This window comes from Thalassophryne amazonica, chromosome 14 (genome assembly GCF_902500255.1).
Source record: "Thalassophryne amazonica chromosome 14, fThaAma1.1, whole genome shotgun sequence".
NCBI classification, from domain to species: domain Eukaryota; kingdom Metazoa; phylum Chordata; class Actinopteri; order Batrachoidiformes; family Batrachoididae; genus Thalassophryne; species Thalassophryne amazonica.
Genome location: NC_047116.1, coordinates 34194658 through 34216428, shown reverse-complemented (window position 1 = coordinate 34216428; position 21771 = coordinate 34194658). Strand labels below are relative to the sequence as shown.

Here is a 21771-nt window from a genome sequence, read left to right as displayed (position 1 = left end):
TTTGGTCAAATCTCTCAATTGTTTCAGGAAAAACGAAAGTTTTTTTTTTTTATCATTTTGGTGATAGAAGATTTGACTCTTTTGTTTGGCAACTAAGGAACAAAATTATAGCAGTTCCAACAGAAAATTGTGTTCATGATTTAAAACAAAAATTCAAAGGGACTACACCTTTGATGAAATATTTTTTATGTTTGGTTGTGTTGGAACACGAACACATTTTCTGTCGACCCACTGATAAAGAAAAAAAAAATTCTCAATCAGAAATCCACCTAAAACATTTGTGCACTACTATATGTGGTCACAGTGTTTGTAGACATTAAATGTAAAATTAAGTTGATGCTTGGGTGGTGATCTGAATCTTAAAAAAATCTCTTTGATCAAATTCTTCCACACTGAGAGACAAGCTTCTTAAATGCTTTAACATTCTCACCTTATGAGATCACAAAGGCCTCATTTGTACAGTGGCTTGCAAAAGTATTCAGCCCCTTGGTATTTCATGCATTTTAATTTGTTTATGGCATTTCAGATACAAAAAGTAAATCAGTCTTCTCAGTATAAAAATTTCAAAAATGATCTTCCTTAGACTCAAACTGAAAGTAAATCTCTACAAGTTGATATAAATTAAGTAAAAATATAAAAGCCAAAATGATGGGTTGCATAAGTAATCAGCCCCTTTGGTATAATACCTGTAAATAATCAGTTTAATTGCCAGTTTTCTTCAGACAAGTCAGGGGATGGATACATGAACATTTCCAAGTCACTGAATATGTCTTGAACTTTATTTACATCAATTATGAAGAAATACAAACAGTATGGCACTCTGTGGTAAATCTGTGTAGAGTAGACAGTTCTCAAAACCTGAGTGGCTGTGCAAGAAGGAGAAGAGTGAGGAAAGCCACCAAGACACCCAGACAACCCAGAAGAAGTTACAGGCTTCTGTTGCTGTGATTGGAGAAATTGTGCATTGTGCATATTTTGCATTTTGTATCCCCAGTTTTACAGCTTCATGATGAAGTTGTACAGAGGAGGATTTTCTTTCACCAAAACATCAAATCTAGGCATACATGATGTACCTTCTGGCAAATTGTAGCTGAAGTTTCAGGTCTTCTTTTTAATAATATCCTCCTCTGTACCACTTCATCATATAACTAGGGATACAAAATGCAAAATATGCACAATGCACAGCAACAGAAGCCTGTAACTTCTTCTGTGTTGTCTGGGTGTCTTGGTGGCTTTCCTCACTGTTCTCCTTCTTGCACAGTCACTTAGTTTTTGAGAACTGTCTCCTCCACACAGATTTACCATAGAGTGCCATACTGTTTGTATTTCTACATAAGTGATGTAAAGAAAATTCAAGACATATTCAGTGACTTGGAAATGTTCATGTATCCATCCCCTGACTTATCTGAAGAAAACTGGCAATTAAACTGATTATTTACAGGTATTATACCAAAGGGGCTGATTACTTATGCAACTCATCATCTTGGCTTTTATATTTTTAATTAATTTATATCAAGTTGTAGAAATTTCAGTTTGAGTCTAAGGAAGATCATTTTAGAAATTTTTACATTGAGAAGCCTAATTTACTTTTTGTATTTGAAATGCCATTAACAAATTAAAATGCTTGAAATACCAAGGGACTGAATACTTTTGAAAGCCACTGTATATGTTCTCTTCCCCTGTAGCTGCCACCTTATCGTGGTGGGGGAGTTTGCGTACCCGGATGATCCTAGGAGCTATGTTGTCGGGGGCTTTGTGCTCCCTGTAGGGTCTCCCAAGGCAAACAGGTCCTAGGTGACGGGTCAGACTAAGGGCAGTTCAGAACCTCCATGACCAGTAAAAGATCAAGGACCGAGACGTCGCCTGGTATGGCGGAGCCGGGGTCCCACCCTGGAGCCAGGCCTGGGGTTGGGGCTCGTGCGCGAGCGCCTGGTGGTCGGGCCTTAGCCCATGGGGCCCAGCCGGGCTCAGCCCGAAAGAGTGATGTGGGCCCGCCCTCCTGTGGGTTCACCACCTGCAGAGGGGGCCATGGGGGTCGGGTGCAGAGAGGATTGGGTGGCGGTCGAGGGCGGGTGGCCCGGCGGCCTGGTCCATGCTCTAAGCCCCTGGCTGTTGGGACGTGGAATGTCACCTCGCTAGGGGGGAAGGAGCCTGAGCTTGTGCGGGAGGTTAAGAGATACCGACTAGAGATAGTCGAGCTCACCTCCACACACAGCCTGGGCTCTGGTACCCAACTCCTGGAGAGGGGCTGGACGCTTCATTTTTCTGGCGTCGCCCACGGGGAGAGGCAGAGAACTGGGGTTGCATTGCTTATTGCTCCCCAGCTCAGTCGCCAAGTGTTGGAGTTCACTCCGGTGAACGAGAGGGTCGCGGGACAGGTCTCTCACCGTTGTCTCGGCCTACAGGCCGAGCAGCAGTGTAGAGTACCCGACCTTCCTGGAGTCCCTGGGAGGGGTACTAGATAGCGCTCCGACTGGGGACTCCATTGTTCTCCTGGGGGATTTCAACGCCCACGTGGGCGGCGACAGTGAGACCTGGAGAGGGGTGATCGGGAAGCACGGCCTCCCCGATCTGAACCTGAGTGGTGTTCAGTTGTTGGACTTCTGTGTTAGTCACAGTTTGTCCATCACGAACACCATGTTCGAGCACAAGGGTGTCCATAAGTGCACGTGGCACCAGGACACCCTGAGCCGTAGGTCGATGATCGACTTTGTAGTCGTATCTTCTGACCTTCGGCCACGTGTCTCGGACACTTGAGTGAAGAGAGGGTCGGGGCTGTTGACTGATCACCACCTGGTGGTGAGTTGGATCCGCTGGGAGGGTAGGAAGCCGGTCAGACCTGGCAGGCCCAAACGTATCGTGAGGGTCTGCTGGGAACGGCTGGCGGAACCCTCTGTCAGCGAGGTCTTCAACTCCCACCTCCGGGAGAGCTTCTCCCAGATCCCGGGGGAGGTTGGAGACATGGAGTCCGAGTGGACCATGTTCTCCACCTCCATTGTTGATGCGGCTGCTCGTAGCTGTGGTCGCAAGGTCTCTGGTGCCTGTCGCGGTGGCAATCCCCGAACCCGGTGGTGGACACCGGAAGTAAGGGATGCCGTCAAGCTGAAGAAGGAGTCCTACTTATCTTTGTTGGTAGGTGGGTCCCCAGAGGCAGCTGACAAGTACCGGCAGGCCAAGCGTGCTGCAGCCTGTGCGGTCGCAGAGGCAAAAACTCGGGTCTGGGAGGAGTTCGGGGAGGCTATGGAGGAGGACTATCGGTCGGCCTCGAAGAGATTCTGGCAAACCGTCCGACGCCTCAGAAGGCGGAAGCAGCTCTCCACCAGCACTGTTTATGGGGCGGGTGGGGAGCTGTTGACCCTGACTGGGGATGTTGTCAGGCGGTGGAAGGAGTACTTCAAGGATCTCCTCAATCCCATCGTCACGTCTTCCGAAGAGGAAGCAGAGACTGGGGACTCAGAGGCGGACTCATCCATTACCCAGGCCGAAGTCACCGAGGTGGTTAGAAAGCTCCTCGGTGGCAAGGCTCCCGGGGTGGATGAAATCCATCCTGAGTACCTTAGGTCTCTGGATGTTGTGGGGCTGTCTTGGCTGACACGCCTCTGCAACATCGCGTGGCGATCGGGGACAGTGCCTCTGGATTGGCAGACCGGGGTGGTGGTCCCTCTGTTTAAGAAGGGGGACCGGAGGGTGTGTTCCAACTATAGGGGGATCACACTTCTCAGCCTCCCCGGTAAGGTCTATTCCAGAGTACTGCAGAGGAGAATTCGACCGATGGTCGAACCTCGGATTCAGGAGGAGCAGTGTGGTTTTCATCCTGGTCGCGGCACACTGGACCAGCTCTACACGCTCCATCGGGTGCTTGAGGGTTCATGGGAGTTTGCCCAACCAGTCCACATGTGTTTTGTGGATGTGGAGAAGGCGTTCAACCGTGTCCCTCGGGGCACCCTGTGGGGAGTGCTCCGGGAGTACGGGGTCCGGGGTCCTTGGCTAAGGGCTATCCGGTCCCTGTACGACCGCAGCAGGAGCTTGGTTCGCATTGCCGGTAGTAAGTCAAACCTGTTTCCAGTGCACGTTGGCCTCCGCCAGGGCTGCCCTTTGTCACCGGTTCTGTTCATTATTTTTATGGACAGAATTTCTAGGCGCAGCCAGGGTGTAGAGGGGGTCTGGTTTGGGAACCACAGAATCTCGTCTCTGCTGTTTGCGGACAATGTGGTTCTGTTGGCTTCGTCAAATCAGGACCTTCAGCGTGCACTAGGGTGGTTTGCAGCTGAGTGTGAAGTGTCCGGGATGAAAATCAGCACCTCCAAATCCGAGGCCATGGTTCTCGACCTGAAAAAGATGCTTTGGCCTCTTCAGGTTGGTGGAGTGTCCTTGCCTCAAGTGGAGGAGTTTAAGTATCTCGGGGTCTTGTTCACGAGTGAGGGACGGATGGAGCGTGAGATCGATAGATGGATCGGTGCAGCATCTGCAGTGATGCGGTCACTGTATCGGCCTGTCGTGGTGAAGAGAGAGCTGAGTAGGGGGGCAAGGCTCTCGATTTACCGATCGATCTACGTTCCGATCCTCACCTATGGTCATGAGATTTGGCTCATGACCGAAAGAACGAGATCGCGGGTACAAGCGGCCAAGATGAGTTTCCTCCGCAGGGTGGCTGGGCGCTCCCTTAGTGATAGGGTGAGGAGCTTGGTCACTCGGGGGGAGCTCGGAGTCGAGCCACTGCTCCTCCACGTCGAAAGGAGTCAGTTGAGGTGGCTCGGGCATCTTTTCCGGATGCCCCCTGGACGCCTTGCTGGGGAGGTGTTCCGGGCACGTCCCACTGGGAGGAGGCCCCGGGGAAGACCCAGGACACGCTGGAGGGACTACATCTCTCGGCTGGCTTGGGAACGCCTTGGGGTCCCCCCGGAGGAGCTGGGGGAGGTGTGTGTGGATTGGGAGGTCTGGGCAGCTTTGCTTGAGGTGCTGCCCCCGCGACCCGACTCCGGATAAAGCGGAAGAAAATAGATGGATGGATGGATGGATGGATGGATGGATGGATGGATGGATGGATGGATGGATCTATATGTTCTCTCTGGGCAGGGGTCCTTAAGTAACACTACTAAAACCTGGAGTAAAATCTCAAGACTAAAATATTTTGGAGTTGATTTTAACAATTAAAGTGTTATTTTAATATTCTGGCTGGTAAGTCTGGCACCGTTTTGAAGCTGTCATTCAAAGCTTTCCATATCAGAGGTTGATTCAATTGTTTACATGTGTAATTTACCTCTGAAAGTGTTAGGTGAACCCTGTCCATGACTTGATTGAGAAACGAGAAAAACAGGTTCTTGTAACTCACAATGCTGATTTTTAAATGGTGTTGCTATGACAGCATTGTTGCCTCAACATGAAGGTTATGGATTAAAACATAATCGGAGGCCTTTGTCTATGGTATTCCTTATAAACATCCCCAAAATAATCAAACTTTTGATACCAAGCAAGTATTAAAGTACTCTCTGTAGATTTGAAAATACACTTTGATATATTATAAAGTAACATGGCAAGTGTAGGAAAGTTAACAATCAGTTAATATCTGTAACACTATCAAAAGTATAACTTGAACTCAGAAGTAGTGAAAATAATTTCAAATCGAGAGTAGTGTTGACGTTAACACTATGCAAGTAGAATGAACAACAACGGTTTTGCTATGTAACAGAAAAACAGTCCATCAAAGTTAGCAAGAGGTTTATCCAAGTAACATCTGGAATCAGGCGCCCAAGGATTTTATTCTTTGACCTAATTTAAATACTGCAAGAACTTAACTTTGTGTACACAGTACTGTCTCTTAAAGGGCCATGTTGTGCAAAGTTATGTTTTAAAATTCTAACTTTTGCAGTTAAATATGCCAGGGTTTCATGACTGTGCATATCGAATTTCTCCTGCTCTTAAGAAACTTCAGTCCTGAAATGGTTGGGTTTAGACTTTTGAAACATGTAAAACAAGCCCACATGTTTTATGGGCACTCTCCCACTGCTTTGGAAAAGAGAAGGTGTGGAAAGCACCATTTACTTTCTATTAAAAGTGACAGTTTCAAAAACAGGTAATTTTCAGAGAACTGAAAGTAGTTTTTTTGTGTAGGATGCGTCGCTACGTACGGTGCATCCAGAAAGTATTCACAGCGCTTCACCTTTTCCAAATTTTGTTATGTTACAGCCTTATTCCCTAATGGATGAAATTCATTTTTTCCTCAAAATTCTCCACACAATACCCCATAATGATGGTGTGAAAAAGGTTTTTTTTTTTTTTTGTAAATTGATTAAAAATAAAAAAATCACATGTACATAAGAATTCACAACCTTTGCCATGAAGTTCAGAATTGAGCTCAGCTGCATCCTTTTTCCACTGACCATCCTTGAGGTGTTTCTGCAGTGGCTTCCATCATCCCTAAATGGAAGAAGTCCGCATCCACCAGGACTCTTACTAGAGCTAGAACTAGAGCTGGCTGCCCGTCTAAAATCAATAAGGAAACCAGGTGCCATCCCTACAGTGAAGCATGGTGGTGGCAGCATCATGCTGTGGGGATGTTTTTCAGCAGCAGGAAGTGGAAGACTAGTCAGGATGGAGGGAAAGATGAATGCAGCAATGTACAGAGACATCCTGGATGAAAACTTGCTCCAGAGTGCTCTTGACCTCAAACTGGGGCAACAGTTCATCTTTATGCAGGACAATGACCCTAAACTCACAGCCAAGATATGAAACATGTGGCTTCAGAACAACTCTGTAAATGACCTTGAGTGGCCCAGCCAGAGCCCAGACCTGAATCTGACTGAACATCTCTGGAGAGATCTGAAAATTGCTGTGCACCGATGCTCACCATCCAACCTGATGAAGCGTGAGAGATGCTTCAAAGAGGAATGGACAAAACTGTGCAAAGATAGGTGCACCAAGTTTGTGGCATCATATTCAAGAAGACGTGGGACTGTAATTGCTGCCAAAGGTTTTTAGTTTTTTTATTTTTAATAAATTTGCCAAAAAAAAAAACTTTTTCATGTTGTCATTATGGGGTGTTGTGAGTAGAATTTTGAGGGAAAAAAATGAATTTACTCAATTTTGGTTGTAACATAAGAACATGTGGTAAAACTGAAGCACTGTGAATACTTTCCAGATGCATTACAAATATTGATCTTTAAGACTCCTGATGCCCTGTATTAGCCTGTCAAAAAGGTGTATATTCTGAACCCTTTAAACCTCTACTGTAGTTGTCTTCAGGCTTGAGTCACGTTCAGTCTTGTATTTGGGATTTACCAGCATTATAGTACAAGCATCAGCGTCTAAAGGCCAGTGGTGCAGATGCTCCCTCTCCTTCATGCAAACTGGCCCCCAGGTACATTTCCAAACTTTAAAATGCTTTTCATGTCTTAGTATATATCAGCGCAGAGTGTTAACTTATGGCTGAAGCTGCATTTTCAGACACATTATCTCATGTGTTGGCTGATGTGTGTGTGTTTGATTTAATATGTGGTTTGGCCCTTTGATACAGAGAATAAAATTTTATTGGCTCTCCCAGTTATCGCAGTTGGCCACACCAGTTATAAGAAATTAAAAGTTTGCTTGGAGTTTAACACAAGTATCCATCCATTTTCTACACCCGCTTACTCCAATCAGGGGTCATGGACGGGTGAGGGTGCAAAAGCCTATCCCAGTGGTCATAGGGAGTGAGGCAGGGTACACCCCGGAGAGGATGCCAGTCTGTTGCAGGGCCACATATAGACGAACAAACACATTCACACTCGCACGCACACCTACAGTCAGTTTAAACTTTAAAGTTTCCAATCCACTGAACCTACATGTCTTTGGAAGTGGGAGGAAGTTGGAGCACCCAAAGGGAACCCACATGAACATGGGGAGAACATGCAAATTCCATATAGAAAGGCCCAGATGCGAAGCGATCCCATAACCTTCTGGCTGTGAGACCACACTGCAGGCATGTAATCTTATTCAGTCTGAGCTGGGTTGTTTTGTTGTGAAGATGAGTTTCACTGTTTGTTTTTCTTTGTCTGTCTCAGGCAGAAGAATTCACAGTGTTTAAGAAAATAATACTGTATTTTAGGAATCTGCATTAAATCCAACTCCGAAGAAAAAAAATTACATTTTGTACACTGATGAGATATTTCTGCAGTTTCAAAGGCGACAGTCTCTTTAGAAGTAATACAAGAAAATTATAGTCGCCTCTTTGATAGAGTGATGATTAGTTGTCCTAATTACATACGGAATGTGAATAGCTGTCACAAAGGCTCACATAATTGCTGTGGTTAAATCCGTCTTACCCCTTCCTCCTTCTCTCTGTGCACTCCTTTAGTCTCGCCAGACGCCTGAAGGCGAATTTCTTCCACTGGACCAGTTGGAACTGGACGTTGGTTTCAGTACCGGGGCGGACCAGCTGTTTCTCGTCTCACCGCTCACCATCTGCCATGTGATTGACACCAAAAGCCCCTTTTACGACCTCTCCCAGAGGTCCATGCAAACGGAGCAGTTTGAAATCGTGGTGATACTAGAAGGAATTGTGGAGACCACAGGTGAGTGTGCACGTGCCCGTGCTCGTCAGCTGGGTGTTCACTCTGCAAGAACCTCTTGTTCCCATTGGTAATGTCGAGGTGGTTATTGGTGTTGGGTCTTTATTGACTTCTTGTTGATTACGTTTTATTGATTTCTACTTCTGTTGCGAGCCATTAACACCAGACGTGCACGATAGATTAATTTGATGCTGAACACATTCAGTTATTTTCAACATATGCATTAAAATCAGTCTCGGATTGGAACCTTGTTGCAAACTTCCCACTGAAGAGATATTTATTCCTATTTTTCTTGAGCACTTTTTGACCTCCAGCATGGCCGGTAAACATTTCTCCATCTGAAACTAATTCCATTCAGCTGTCTTTGTGCCTGAACAGCACTAAACTCAGTGCCTGCTATTCTCACAGGGGATAATGATTTTGCCCTCTGAGGTCCCTCAGGAGCTGTGGAATTTTATTTCCACAAGATGAGTAATGCCCCGAGTAAAATTCTCCTCAGTGGTCATTCTGAATTCAAGTGTTGATTGGACACAGCTCGTGCACGGTGGTGCAGAGCACCGTCGGTGTGATGGAGTGAAGTTGTAAAGGGCTCGCTTGCACAGAACAGCATATGGAGAAGTGCACGCTCTGACGCTGCAGACTGCAGACAGCAGCAAACTTTCGCCTCCTTACAGACAACGTTGATTCGATTAAAAGACGTCTCACAGCTCAGATGTGCCCGACGCACGACTCCTCAGCTCCTGACACAAAGCCTTTTTTCATATCAGTTTGACTTTATTCACTCTATTTGACACATGTCAGAAGAAAGTGAGCAGCTTCAGAGAATGGACTCTGTAGATGTGTCCCTCAAAGGCCCTGTCATCTTTCTTTCTTTCTTTCATTTATTGTTTGTGTGACTTTATTTCTGCCTGGAGTTAATTTATCATTTTGATAATAGAAATTTGTCCCATCAAATTGCTGGGACTGCTTGTCCCAGCAGTCATAGGGTGTGAGGCACAACATAAATTAAATAAAAAATAAAATAAAATAAAAATATAAAATATAAAAGCCAAAATGATGGGTTGAATAAGTATTGTCACCCTTTAATGTAACACGTGAATTATGACTTGTACATTCAGTTGTCTTCAGACAAGTCAGGGGACGGATACATAAACATTTCCAAGTCATTGAACATATTGAGCTGCAATTTACAAAAGCTCTGATTAACAGACAGAAACTTTACCACTGTGCTACAGTCACTGTCTTATAACAGGAACATGAAATGCTTAAAATCAACAAGGAGATAAATATATGTTTTCAAAAAAGAGAAATTAGACAATATGTGGACACGCATGTTGGGCCGGCCCGCAGCCTGCTGAGGTGTGCTGTGTGTGCCTGCTGCAGCCTGGCGCAAGGCCGAAAGGTATTTTATGTATTTCCAGGTGAGGACAGCAGGTAGAGACACACACATTACGGAGGAAAGTTGTAAGTTCATGTCCTTCAAAACACGGTACGTGTTACCCAGCTGGGACATCCAGGAGCAGAGATCTAACAGCAGCTGCTGTTGGCAGACACGCCCCCTTGTCCGTCCGGGCTCTCACAGTGCACACTGTCTTTCAGCCACTGGTGTGTGCGAATAATTGTAGCGACAGGTGTACGAGCTGTTGGAGATGGCTCAGATTTTTCAAGAATGGCATGCAATTCCTCCTTCGTGCGCTGGTTGGCTTCAATCATGTTATGTGTGAAGCGTCCCTTTGAGTTGACTTATGCAATTATTTGGTGCTTTATAAATAAATTGATCTGTACAGTAAAATAAAAACAACTTGATTTCTTTGAAGGCATATCACCTGGTACATGACCACACAAAGAGTTGACAGTGATCAACCAAGAGTAAAATGACTGTAAAATATCTGATTAAACATAATTTTATTTTTCATATAAGTTACAAGAGACTACTTCAAAGCTGAAAAGTGGACACATTTATTGCTTATTTATTTATACATGTTAAATTTGTTATTTAACATATATTATTAGTAGCTTTTCATTCTGAAAAAAAAAAAAATGGAATTATTGTAATGGTGCCTAAAATCTTTATACAGTACTGTATACAAATTTACATAGAATAAAACCATAAATGTTTAAGAAAGTTTTAAGCCCAAACCTGTTCAAAATGTTATTGATGTAATAAAAGCACCAAATCATAAGGAGTTAAACAATTTAATTGGTTAAATCAGGTTACTTTCGTTTTCAGTATAACAATGCAGTTTCATTGTAACCACTATGTATTTATTGTGTTACAGTGAGGGACACACAAAACATGTCACCATATCACCTTCAAACATTATCATCCAAAGTCTTTTTTTTTAATTGTTCTGCTTTTGTTTTCACCGGCGTATTCACACTGAGGAGTTGTGCTTATGTGAATTTGTTGGAAGGCTGATGTAGAAACAATCTATGGTTAAAAATTGATGTACAGTGAAAGTCTAAATCCTCAGACGCTTTCATTTCTGGCCAGTGTAATTCTGTTTCCATGGCAACCTCTCCTTGAGTAGTCAGGATTGCAGCACTGCACCTAAACTTGGGTTTTTATTTCTATGATATAGGAATTATCACACCGTTTTAGCAACGAATCAGCAACCAGGAGACGGTGATCATAAGCTGAATTTGCTGACAGCATTAGATGGTGTTAAGACGGTTGTTGTCTGAAACACAAAGATGACGCAGAGGCGTTACTGTACCATGTGGTGCTCTCCGGAACAGGTGATACAGCAGAGAAAGAATAACATCAAATATTTATGAGACTTGAAGTGAAGAAGCTGCCAAAACAGCCATGATGTGTTTTTAAGTGTGTGTGGAAATCACTGCCTCAAGAATAAATGCTTAGAATGCAAAATGCGGTGACTGGTTATTTGTACTTACAGTAAGAGATCAGCAAATAATCAGCATAATGTAGTATGTAAATAAAAAGTTCTCACTGTGATCTAAAAAAATCATGAATTTTAGCTATCATAAATAATAATAACAATAATAATAATAATACATCTCAGAATTGCTACACTTTGCTGTCCTTATAATAAATAAAAGTAAATATTTGGTCATTGGGAAATTTTTTGTACATTTAACCATTTACGAGGTCTGTCAATAAAGTATAGGTCCTTTTATTTTTTTCAAAAACTATATGGATTTCATTCATATGTTTTTACGTCAGACATGCTTGAACCCTCGTGCACATGCGTGAGTTTTTCCACGCCTGTCGGTGACGTCATTCGCCTGTGAGCACTCCTTGTGGGAGGAGTCGTCCAGCCCCTCGTCGGAATTCCTTTGTCTGAGAAGTTGCTGAGAGACTGGCGCTTTGTTTGATCAAAATTTTTTCTAAACCTGTGAGACACATCGAAGTGGACACGGTTCGAAAAATTAAGCTGGTTTTCGGTGAAAATTGTAACGGCTGATGAGAGATTTTGAGGTGATGCTGTCGCTTTAAGCACTTCCCACGGTGCAAGATGTTGCGCAGTGCTCTCAGGCGCCGTCGTCAGCCTGTTTCAAACTGAAAACCTCCACATTTCAGGTTCTATTGATCCAGGACGTCGTGAGAGAACAGAGAAGTTTCAGAAGAAGTCGGTTTCAGCATTTTATCCGAATATTCCACTGTTAAAGGAGATTTTTTTAATGAAAGACGTCGGGACGCAGCCGCTGTGACACTCCGCCACTGGAAAAACACCTCTGTTGGAAGCCTTAAGGACAAGTTGGAACATGTCCAGCTGTTAAACAATTTCTCATATACTCACTCCACTGAAAGCCATCAAAAGCCGCCTGGATTTTATAAATGGTTATCAACACGGAGGTGTTTTTCCTGTGCCGCCGCACCGCGCCGGCTGCACAGTGGAATATCCGGATAAAATGCTGAAACCGACTTCTTCTGAAACTTCTCTGTTCTCTCACGACGTCCTGGATCAATAGAGCCTGAAATGTGGAGGTTTTCAGCTTGAAACAGGCTGACGACGGCGCCTGGGAGTGCTGCACGACGTCTCGCACCGTGGGAAGTCCTTAAAGCGACAGTATCACCTCAAAATCTCTCATCAGCCGTTACAATTTTCACCAGCTTAATTTTTTGAACCGTGTCCACTTCGATGTGCCTCACAGGTTTAGAAAAAATTTTGATCAAACAAAGCGCCAGTCTCTCAGCAACTTCTCAGACAAAGGAATTCCGACGAGGGGCTGGACGACTCCTCCCACAAGGAGTGCTCACAGGCGAATGACGTCACCGACAGGCGTAGAAAAACTCATGCATGCGCACGAGGGTTCAAGCATGTCTGACGTAAAAACATATGAATGAAATCCATATAGTTTTTGAAAAAATAAAAAAGACCTATACTTTATTGACAGCCCTCGTATACCAATGTATGAGCAGAAATCAAATAATTAATATGTGCTTAAAGTCCAGACTGTTTGCTTGCTGAAGTTATGTGCAGCCAACGCTGGTGAAGTGTTTTTGTATTACAAAACATTGAGTAGTTTTAAGGTGCAAATGTAGTAAAATGTTTTGTCTTCCCTGTGATTAGCAGGGCATGCATACATAGGTATACTGGATTGTAGACAGGATGGGACGAATCTTCGCTATATTTCGCAGGCGGAAGAAAGCACTCCTCGTAATATCTCTAATGTGAAGGTCAAAGGACAACGTAGGATCAAAAATTATCCCAAGGTTCCTCACTTTGTCAGTGTGATGTATGACACACGAGCCTAGGCCAAGCATTAACTGGTCAAATTGATGCTAGTGTCTCACTGGACCAAGAACCATCATTTCAGTCTTATCAGAGTTTAAAAGTAGGAAGTTTCTAGACATCCAGCTTCTCACTGATGCAAGGCAATCTTCTAAGGATTTTATGTGGATGAGATGACCAGCAGTTATCGGCATGTATAACTGAGTATCATCAGTATAGCAATGAAAGGTAATCCCAAAACACAGCAATATGTGCCCAAGGGGTGCTATATAAAGGAAGAAAAGCAGGGGGGCAAAGACGGACCCTTGTGGAACCCCAAATTTCATGTCACTAAGATTAGAGGTAGTGTTACTGTACAAAACACAGTGAGAATGACTGGTCAGGTATGACATCAACATGCAAGGGGACTCCTAGTAATCCCAAAATGATCCTCCACCCTATCGAGAAGAATATGATGACCCACGGTATCAAACGCAGCACTAAGATCTCACAGCACCAGACCCGTAGTGGTGTCCGAATCCATTGCAAGCAGAAGATCATTCACCACTTTAGTGAGAGCCGTCTCTGTGGAATGATATTTTCTAAAAGCAGACTGCGGTGGCTCAAAAAGATTTTTCTCAGTAAGGTAGTCCATGAGCTACTGTGAAACCACTTTTTCCAGATTTTTTGAGAAAAATGATAGATTTGATATCAGCCTGTAGTTTTTCAATACACTCGGGTCAAGATTAGATTTCTTAAGTAATGGTTTAATCACTGCAGATTTCAAACATTTAGGAACAGATCCAGAAGTTGTAGGGGTGGTGGCCAAGTGGTTAATGCACTTGGTTTCAGTGCGGAAGGTTCCTATTTCGAATCCCACCCCTACCACATTTCTCCATGTAATGTGGAGTTGCGTCAGGAAGGGCATCCGGCGTAAAATTTGTGCCAAGTCAACATGGAGATCCACCTTGGATTTGCTGTGGCAACCCAGAGTATAAAACAAGGGAGCAGCCGAAGGGACTTACTAGGCAAAGATCCGGAAGTTAATGAGAGATGAATAATTTCCAGCACTGTTGGCCCAAGAGTGGACCACAGGTCCTTAAACAGTTTCCTATATTTTGGGTGATGTTGGCTTGTGCTTGCATAATAAATTACCAATATTCTTTTTACAAATCAGTGGTGGATTTTCGAGGGAAAGGTGGGGGGGGGGGGGGGGGGGGGGGGGGGGGTTTTAAACTGCCTTCCCCTTTGAGTCACTCACCAACTGTGTGATAATATGGAAATGTTTTGCATGTATAAAGGCTGATTGATGGACGCTGCTGCATGCAGAATTAGTTTCTGCAGTGCACAGCTCAGCGCATTTGACTAAAGTCACTGTCCTCATATTTCCCATATTTATAATAAAAATTATGTATTAAAAACGAGAGAGTCAGTCTTTAACTTCCCAGATTGCCTAAGAATGCAAGAAAAAGACTATAGATTTTAAAAAAATTTTCAAGGGAAGGCATGCCCCTGGACCACCCTCGTGGGTGCGAGGCTCCAGCACTCCCAACCAAGTCACAACCCCCCAATCTTCACCTGAAGCTCGATCTGCCCCTGTACATGAGTTGATACAGTGGGACATCCCTTGTATGTAAAGCAGGTCTTTTGTCTGCAATTGATTTATGAAGCCTTGTTGCTATTGTCCGGTCCTGAGGGGTATTCCAGCAAATGCGATTAAGCCAAATCTCTGCTTTTTTTGACAAGTCGCTACTTTCTAAGTGAGGGTTCCATTCCAGCAATCTCACTAATGTTAAGTCTCGCTGAGTTACCGTAGTAACTTATACTTCTGAACTAGTGTGGTTGCTACCACGCTAATTGTCAGGCTTAGCCTGAGTTGCTGCTTAACCATACCTGTCAACTCTGGGAAATATCAGAGAGGGAGATATTTTTTGCCATAAACTTATCATGAATGTGTAACCCACCCTTGAGCCCTGTGGAGTGCCGTGCATTTTTTTTCCTTTCTTTCTTATTAAGTAGTTAATTAATCCTTATTAAATAATATATTTATTGCACAGTGTGTAAAATAGTAAAAAACAAACAAACAAACAAAACAAAACAGTCCAGTAGAGTGCCACTCTTTGCAGCTTTGAGTTCATCCTTTGTAGGTTTGAAGTCACTGGTTTTGTAATTTGCAATTTGAGTTGAGTTTGAATCAAAATCAGAATTGAATTTATTACCAAGTAAGATTGCACATAGAAGGAATTTGATCTGAGGTTATTGGAGTAATTATAAAAGAATAGAAAAAACAATTCCATAAGTAAAAGAGTCAAATAGTATACAAATAATGAATGTTTTATGAGTTCAATGGTACAAATATTTCATGAGGTGAAAGCTGGAACATACCATTCAACGAGGCGAATTAAATATTTGTTCCAGTGAAAGAATGTATAAACATTAATTATTTGTTTTATATAACGGCTAAAATAGATCCTTGTCATTTGACATTTTATTAATTTATAAACAACAGAAAAGGGACTTACATTTTGGTGTTCCACTGCTGCTAACGTCCAAATTGTGATGCATAGTCCAGTGATGCTGTGCACTGACTTCGGACTTCCATAAAAAAAGAAAAAAAAAGACTGTGTCATTCCTCAGTCCAGCCAAAAATCATGTCAACTTTTCTTCTGAACAGTTCTTCATGCATCCTTACAGCGCAGTGGATTTTGTATGTGTGTGTTACAAGAATTAGCAGCGTCAGTTAGCTCAATCAAATCATGTCTCGGTAATCGTTGTCCCCCGTACGTGTGTGCGCACACATGCAACCTGGTCGGCACTTGTGCATGTGTGTACTACCAAAAAAGACTCGGTACATACTCAGTGCAGTGAAAAAAAAAAAAAAATCACATCAGAAATGAGTCCAGCTTTTCTTTCCAACTTCCTGCCAACAGCCTCCAAACAGCACAGTGGATTTGTTTTGTGTGTGCATGCACGCACATGCGCATGTGTTAGTGCACGTGCATGTGCGTGCACAAGCACGTGTGGATGTGCATATGCAAGCACGTTCAGGCATTTTGAAGTTCATAATACAACCCAACCACTCACTTATGGTGTCAAGTTGTTTCATAATTTCAATATCAAAAACACCTACGGACATAGTTTTAACAAGATCTAAGAAACTTCAACATGTTCACCACAGCAGTAGCATAAAGCATTGCCATCTGCAGAATAAGGACACATTTATTTATCAGTACATTTTACCCAGAATGCATTGCATTGGTATGTTAATCGTACGCATTTAGTCAATGCCAGCCTTTCTCTCTGAGTTTATTTATTGCTGCTGTGTTACCTCTTTCCTTATTAGATGTTTAAATTCCTCATAGGTCTCCATTATAAATGCGTACTCTGAGGCGGAGAACATTGCTGCTCGCTCTTTACATTTTGTCATTGTGAATCCAGTTGATCTGTGTTTGACCTCATGGGCTGCCTGTGAATGGTAGTCTGACTGGCTGAACCTGTCTTGACTTAGTTTGATTGTGTGAACGTGGCTCGGCCTTTATGGAACCTCTTTAGATTCATCTCATTTGTTAAGCTTATTCGTCAAGTGCTTCACATTAAGCGCCACTTTTCTGATGTTGCTTCATGGAATGGGCCCCTGGTGGCCACCAAAACCACTGTTGCTTGTTTTGAAATGTGCAAAATAATCTCCTGCTCAGTTGTTTCATGGCTGTCTGCATAAATTGATTTCTCATGTTGCATTTACGTATAATCTGTTGCTCTTAACTATCAATGTAAAGTCTAAAGTGTCATCTCTGTGAGTGAAGGAACCCCAACACAAACCAATCAGCCTAAAGCACTACACTTACACAATAGAACAATACACAGGTCAGTTTAGAAATACCCCTAAAAATCTAGAAAAGTATAGAAATCAATTGAGGTGGAATGCAGAAATCCTGCTTCTACAGCTTTTGGCTAGATCAAGAACACCTTTCAGGGAGGTGAAGAAAAGAATAAAAAGAAACACAAAATGGGTTCACCTCAAAATGTCTTATCCAAAAACACAGACAGACTAGAGCACCGTGCTGATAGAGTACGGTGCTCTAGTCTGAAAGAATGTAAGACTAGAGCACGAACCTCCATCAACACTGGTTTCCCATTCCACAAAATTTTAGCTTGGAAAAATTTTCAGTGTCAGTAGTATGTATTTAGCAGTGGTGGGCACAGATAACCAAAAAATTAACTTCGATAACAGATAATAAGATAACTGAAAAGTTATCTTTGATAACGATAAACCCATAAACCACCCAAAAATGTATCGGAAGTTACAGATAATCGATAACCGATAAATTCCAGTGTTGTCTATGGGACATTTGCAGTTACTAAACAGCGGAAATTGATTTTTAACACGATCACTTTTGAAAAGCATCAAAAGCGGTAAAGGACCTAAAGAATAAGTAAGAATGTTTGACTATGCTGCCCCCTACAGGAAGCAGCACAGACAAATCCTGAGAGCACCCACAAAATCAACTCTTTACTAATCATAATCATTTTTCTTTCAACATTCTGCTCCTGCTGGAAGCTCTTGTTTACATCAGCACTCCCACCCCAGAGCCACACCAAGAGCAGCCATAAAGCCAATTCCCTATCAATTTCAACACTCCGGTCAGGCGGAGGTCTTGAAAAATAAAGTCATACTAACTTATGGTTTTTTGAAAATACTGACAGAATAACTCCATTAATGTCAATTCTGTCATTTGTACAAAGTTAAAATATAACATATATCTTTTAATGTTGAATAAGGCACTAATTCTGAGGTTTTGTAACAAACACAGACCGCAAAGCATTCTGGGTAAAAGTGCTAAACAGTGATTGGTTCAGTAATCCATTATGTAAACAACACGTTAATGTGACGTGTGTCGTGTGTTGGTTTAAAGATAAATGTGCTTTTGTAAAATATTCCATTTTTATTTGTAAAAACAGGCATTTTTACGGAGCCCTGGAAGTGTCATCGCAATTGCGTGTTTTAAAACTTTTATGATGTTGTAAAACGTGCACTCAATATTAGTAAGTAAGTAAGTAAATTTATTTATATAGTGTTTTTCACAGACATAAGGCCATGTACACACGTTGTCAGGTATTTGTAAAACCGAATATCTTACCCTTTCAGTTTGGGGAAAAAGTTCATCCACACTATGTCGTTTTAAAAAAAAAAAATCCATCCACATCGAACCGTATAAATGTATTGTAATTAGTCTGCCAAACCTTTGGGTGGCGGTACTGATTAAAATTCTATCTAATCAGGAGCCTTATTCTCTTGTCGTCACTTCCACAAAAACTAAAAACATGGCGCCAACCTCGTTCGTATGGACCGATAAGGAGTCGGAATTACTTCTAACCGTAGTTTTAGAATACAAAGTTAACAAATATATGCACACAAAATGCGCCTGGACAATGGACAATACCAACACTTTGAGAGCAGCCATGTACCCAGACGTTTAATACTGCCATGAACACTCCTGGCCAGTAGATGGCAGTAGCGGCCTTGAAAAAATGTCAAAATTCCAGATAATCCGTGTCTGCTACATTTAAGATGCGTGGAATTTAACAAACGCAAATACACTAACGTCTATAAACCCAGAGAATATATTCACGAGAGTTTTAGGCACTAGAGTTTAATGCTGTTATCTGTGGACCCTGAACAGAGTGTCTGAAATGCATTTGTCCTGTCGTGAACGTCTGAGATTACCTTATGTTACCCATAATGCATTGCTGCCTGGCACAGCATGTGCTCACAAAACCTTAAAAATTAGCACATTACTTTAAAACGAAAACATATATCTGATATTTTCACTTTATAAACTTCAGACATGACAATAATTTTAAATAACTTGTTTAAAATGAGTGGTTAAAATTTGAACCATAAGTTAAACATGTATGCCTCTGGATGACTTGGTGACATTACGATTATATTAGTATGGTGTTAAAAGAAATTACTTTTTTTTTGGCCACCAGTTCTCTTTTGTTTATAGACAATAGAGTGGTTTCTGTTTGCAGAGGGAAAAACAACATGCCTATTAGGAAACTTTTAACAGGTAGGTCTCAACAGTTTTAAAAATGTTTTTCACTGTTGAGCCTAGTTAGTACGTTATCGGTCTAAAAGTTATTGATTCATCGGAAGATAATTAGTCCAATGATGGTTTTTAAATTTATCTAAGAAGATAATCCGATAATGAAAACATTATCTTCGATAATTATGTTATCGGATTATCGGAAGTGTGCCCACCACTGGTATTTATTTCATGCACTTGAATCAGAGTGGTTTTTTGTGGTGCTGTCAGTTTTTTTCCCCAACTTTTTCGGTTTCTGAATTCTTTTTCACATAATTATCACAAAACATTGACCTTTGACCTATGACCTTGAAAATTGAATCAGTTCCTGCCTATCAGGATATAAATCCTCAGTAAAAATTTCATAACGATATGAAAAATTGCGGGTTCCAGACAAGGAAACAAACGGGGTGAAAACAAGAATTCCTACAACTTCATTGGCAGAGCTAATAATGTGATCAGGAATATAATGCAGGTCTACCTATTGGTAATCCATTTCCAATCCCACTGAGCGACTTGCTCTTGCTGACGGGAAAAACAGTTGGCATGCCCTGAGAACAAGCAGGAACAGAAAACAAGACCTCACCAATGTCTGCACCCTCCATGGGTTCCTCACTTAAAGTACCCATTGATGATGGAAGATTTGGAACTAGGTTTTAAAATCCACAATGTGAAGTACAATTATACTACTTAGTACAATTGTCTTTGTTCCTTGAGAAAGAGTGAGAGAACCATGTACACACAATACTGTAATTCCTACAACTTCAAGCTGCTGTGCTAGACATCTAAAGTAACCAAAGAGTAACAAAATTTCCATTAACTACATTTCATTTCTTTAAAGAAAACCCATATGTTTTCACAATAGTATCAGTACCTGCTGCACTCTTCAAATACCGTGCATCTGGAAAGTATTCACAGCGCTTCACTTTTTCCACATGTTGTTCCAATGTAATCCAAAATGGCTGGAATTCATTTTTTCCCCTCAAAATTCTACACACAATACCCCATAATGACAATGTGAAAAAAGTTTAAAAAGAAACAACTGAGAAATCACATATACATAAGTATTCACAGCCTTATTTGTCCTTGAGAAACTGAAGAACATGTGATAATGCTTTATCTCACAGTACTAAAAATTATCTGAAACATTGATTGACAATTCTCTAATTCAAACACTCTCTGAATTTGATGGGTTGTAGATCGGCATATGCCATAACCTTACATAAATTTTACAGAAACAGTTTTTTCATTTTGAAGAAAGTGATGTGTGTGTGTGTGTGTGAGAGAGAGAGAGAGAGAGAGAGAGAAGGGGGGGGGGAGGGGGGGGGGGGGGGGGGGGGGGGGGGGGTGGGGGGGGGGGGGTGGGGGGGGGGGGGGGGGGGAGAGAGAGAGAGAGAGAGAGAGAGAGAGAGAGAGAGAGAGAGAGAATTGTCGTCCTGGACTGGTATCTGGAGCCACTCCAAAATTTCTTTAGATTATCAAGACAAAGACAGTGTGTATTAAATTAATCCATGAACTCAGTTATTTTTATGCTTGACTTTGAACAAAATATAATGATGTATAAAGTCAGAAAAGTGTCAAAAGTGAACCAGTTGCTTGAGCAGGTGACTGCCTCTGCTAAATGATGTACTTAACTTCTATCCACCTGGAAAGCAGAGACAATTTTGTGGAAACTTGTTTTTTTGTAGAGGTGGGTGGATCAGTCCAAATAATGATAATATTGATACCAACACTGGTATTGATATCAGTCGATACCAGTGTAATGAAATCGATACTTTAGTTTGAGTTTGCATCCATCCTGTATGCATGGCTGCAATTAGAGCAGAAGTGCTCTGAAGAGGAGAAATTTTGTTTTATTTTTGTATTGTATTTCTTGAACATACACATTTTACTTGTTTTATAATATTTGTTGTGCAGTGATAATTTTATACACTTTTAGTTAAGAAAAACAAAATCGAGAAAAGAAGTGCAATGAAGAGAGAAATTTTATTTAATTTTTGTAGTTTCTGAACACTAGGCAGAGGTGGTGATCAAGTGGTTAGCGCGCTTGGTTTTGGTGCGGAAGGTTCCCGGTTCAAACCCCATCCCTGCCACATTTCTACATGTAATGTGGAATTGCGTCAGGAAGGGCATCCGGCGTAAAACTTGTGCCAGTTCAACATGTAGACCCACTTCGGATCTGCTGTGGCGAACCCAAGTGAAAACAGCTGAAGGGAGCTACTCTTACTAGTTTCTGAACACTCTACCTGAAAAACATAATTTGTTTTAATTTTTTCTTGAGTGATAATTTTGTGCACTTTGTTTTTTTCAGAAAAAAAAAAAAATCCAGACATGACAATGTATGGTATGGGGAAAAATGGTTTTGCTACTGTTTTATTGTTTCTGAAGAAAAACCTTTTTCTGTTTTCTATTTAACTACAAAGTTTGCTCAAATTCTGTCCTGGATTTTAACTAATTAAT

The 21771-nt window shown here is 42.0% G+C and overlaps 1 protein-coding gene and 1 long non-coding RNA gene across 2 annotated transcripts in view; one reads left to right on the top strand and one right to left on the bottom strand.

Annotated features, from left to right (window-relative positions):
* kcnj3a (potassium inwardly rectifying channel subfamily J member 3a) overlaps positions 1-21771 on the top strand; it is a 106791-nt gene that overhangs the window by 6056 nt on the left and 78964 nt on the right. The window contains exon 2 of the mRNA XM_034186223.1: positions 8333-8549. Within this exon, the coding sequence (XP_034042114.1) occupies positions 8333-8549 (217 nt within the window). The remainder of the gene's footprint in view (positions 1-8332; positions 8550-21771) is intronic.
* LOC117524439 lies at positions 7927-21489 on the bottom strand. Its single transcript, XR_004564772.1, has 3 exons — positions 21324-21489; positions 18640-18648; positions 7927-7938 (listed from the first exon to the last, which is right to left on the bottom strand). It is a non-coding gene; the product is annotated as an uncharacterized LOC117524439 (long non-coding RNA).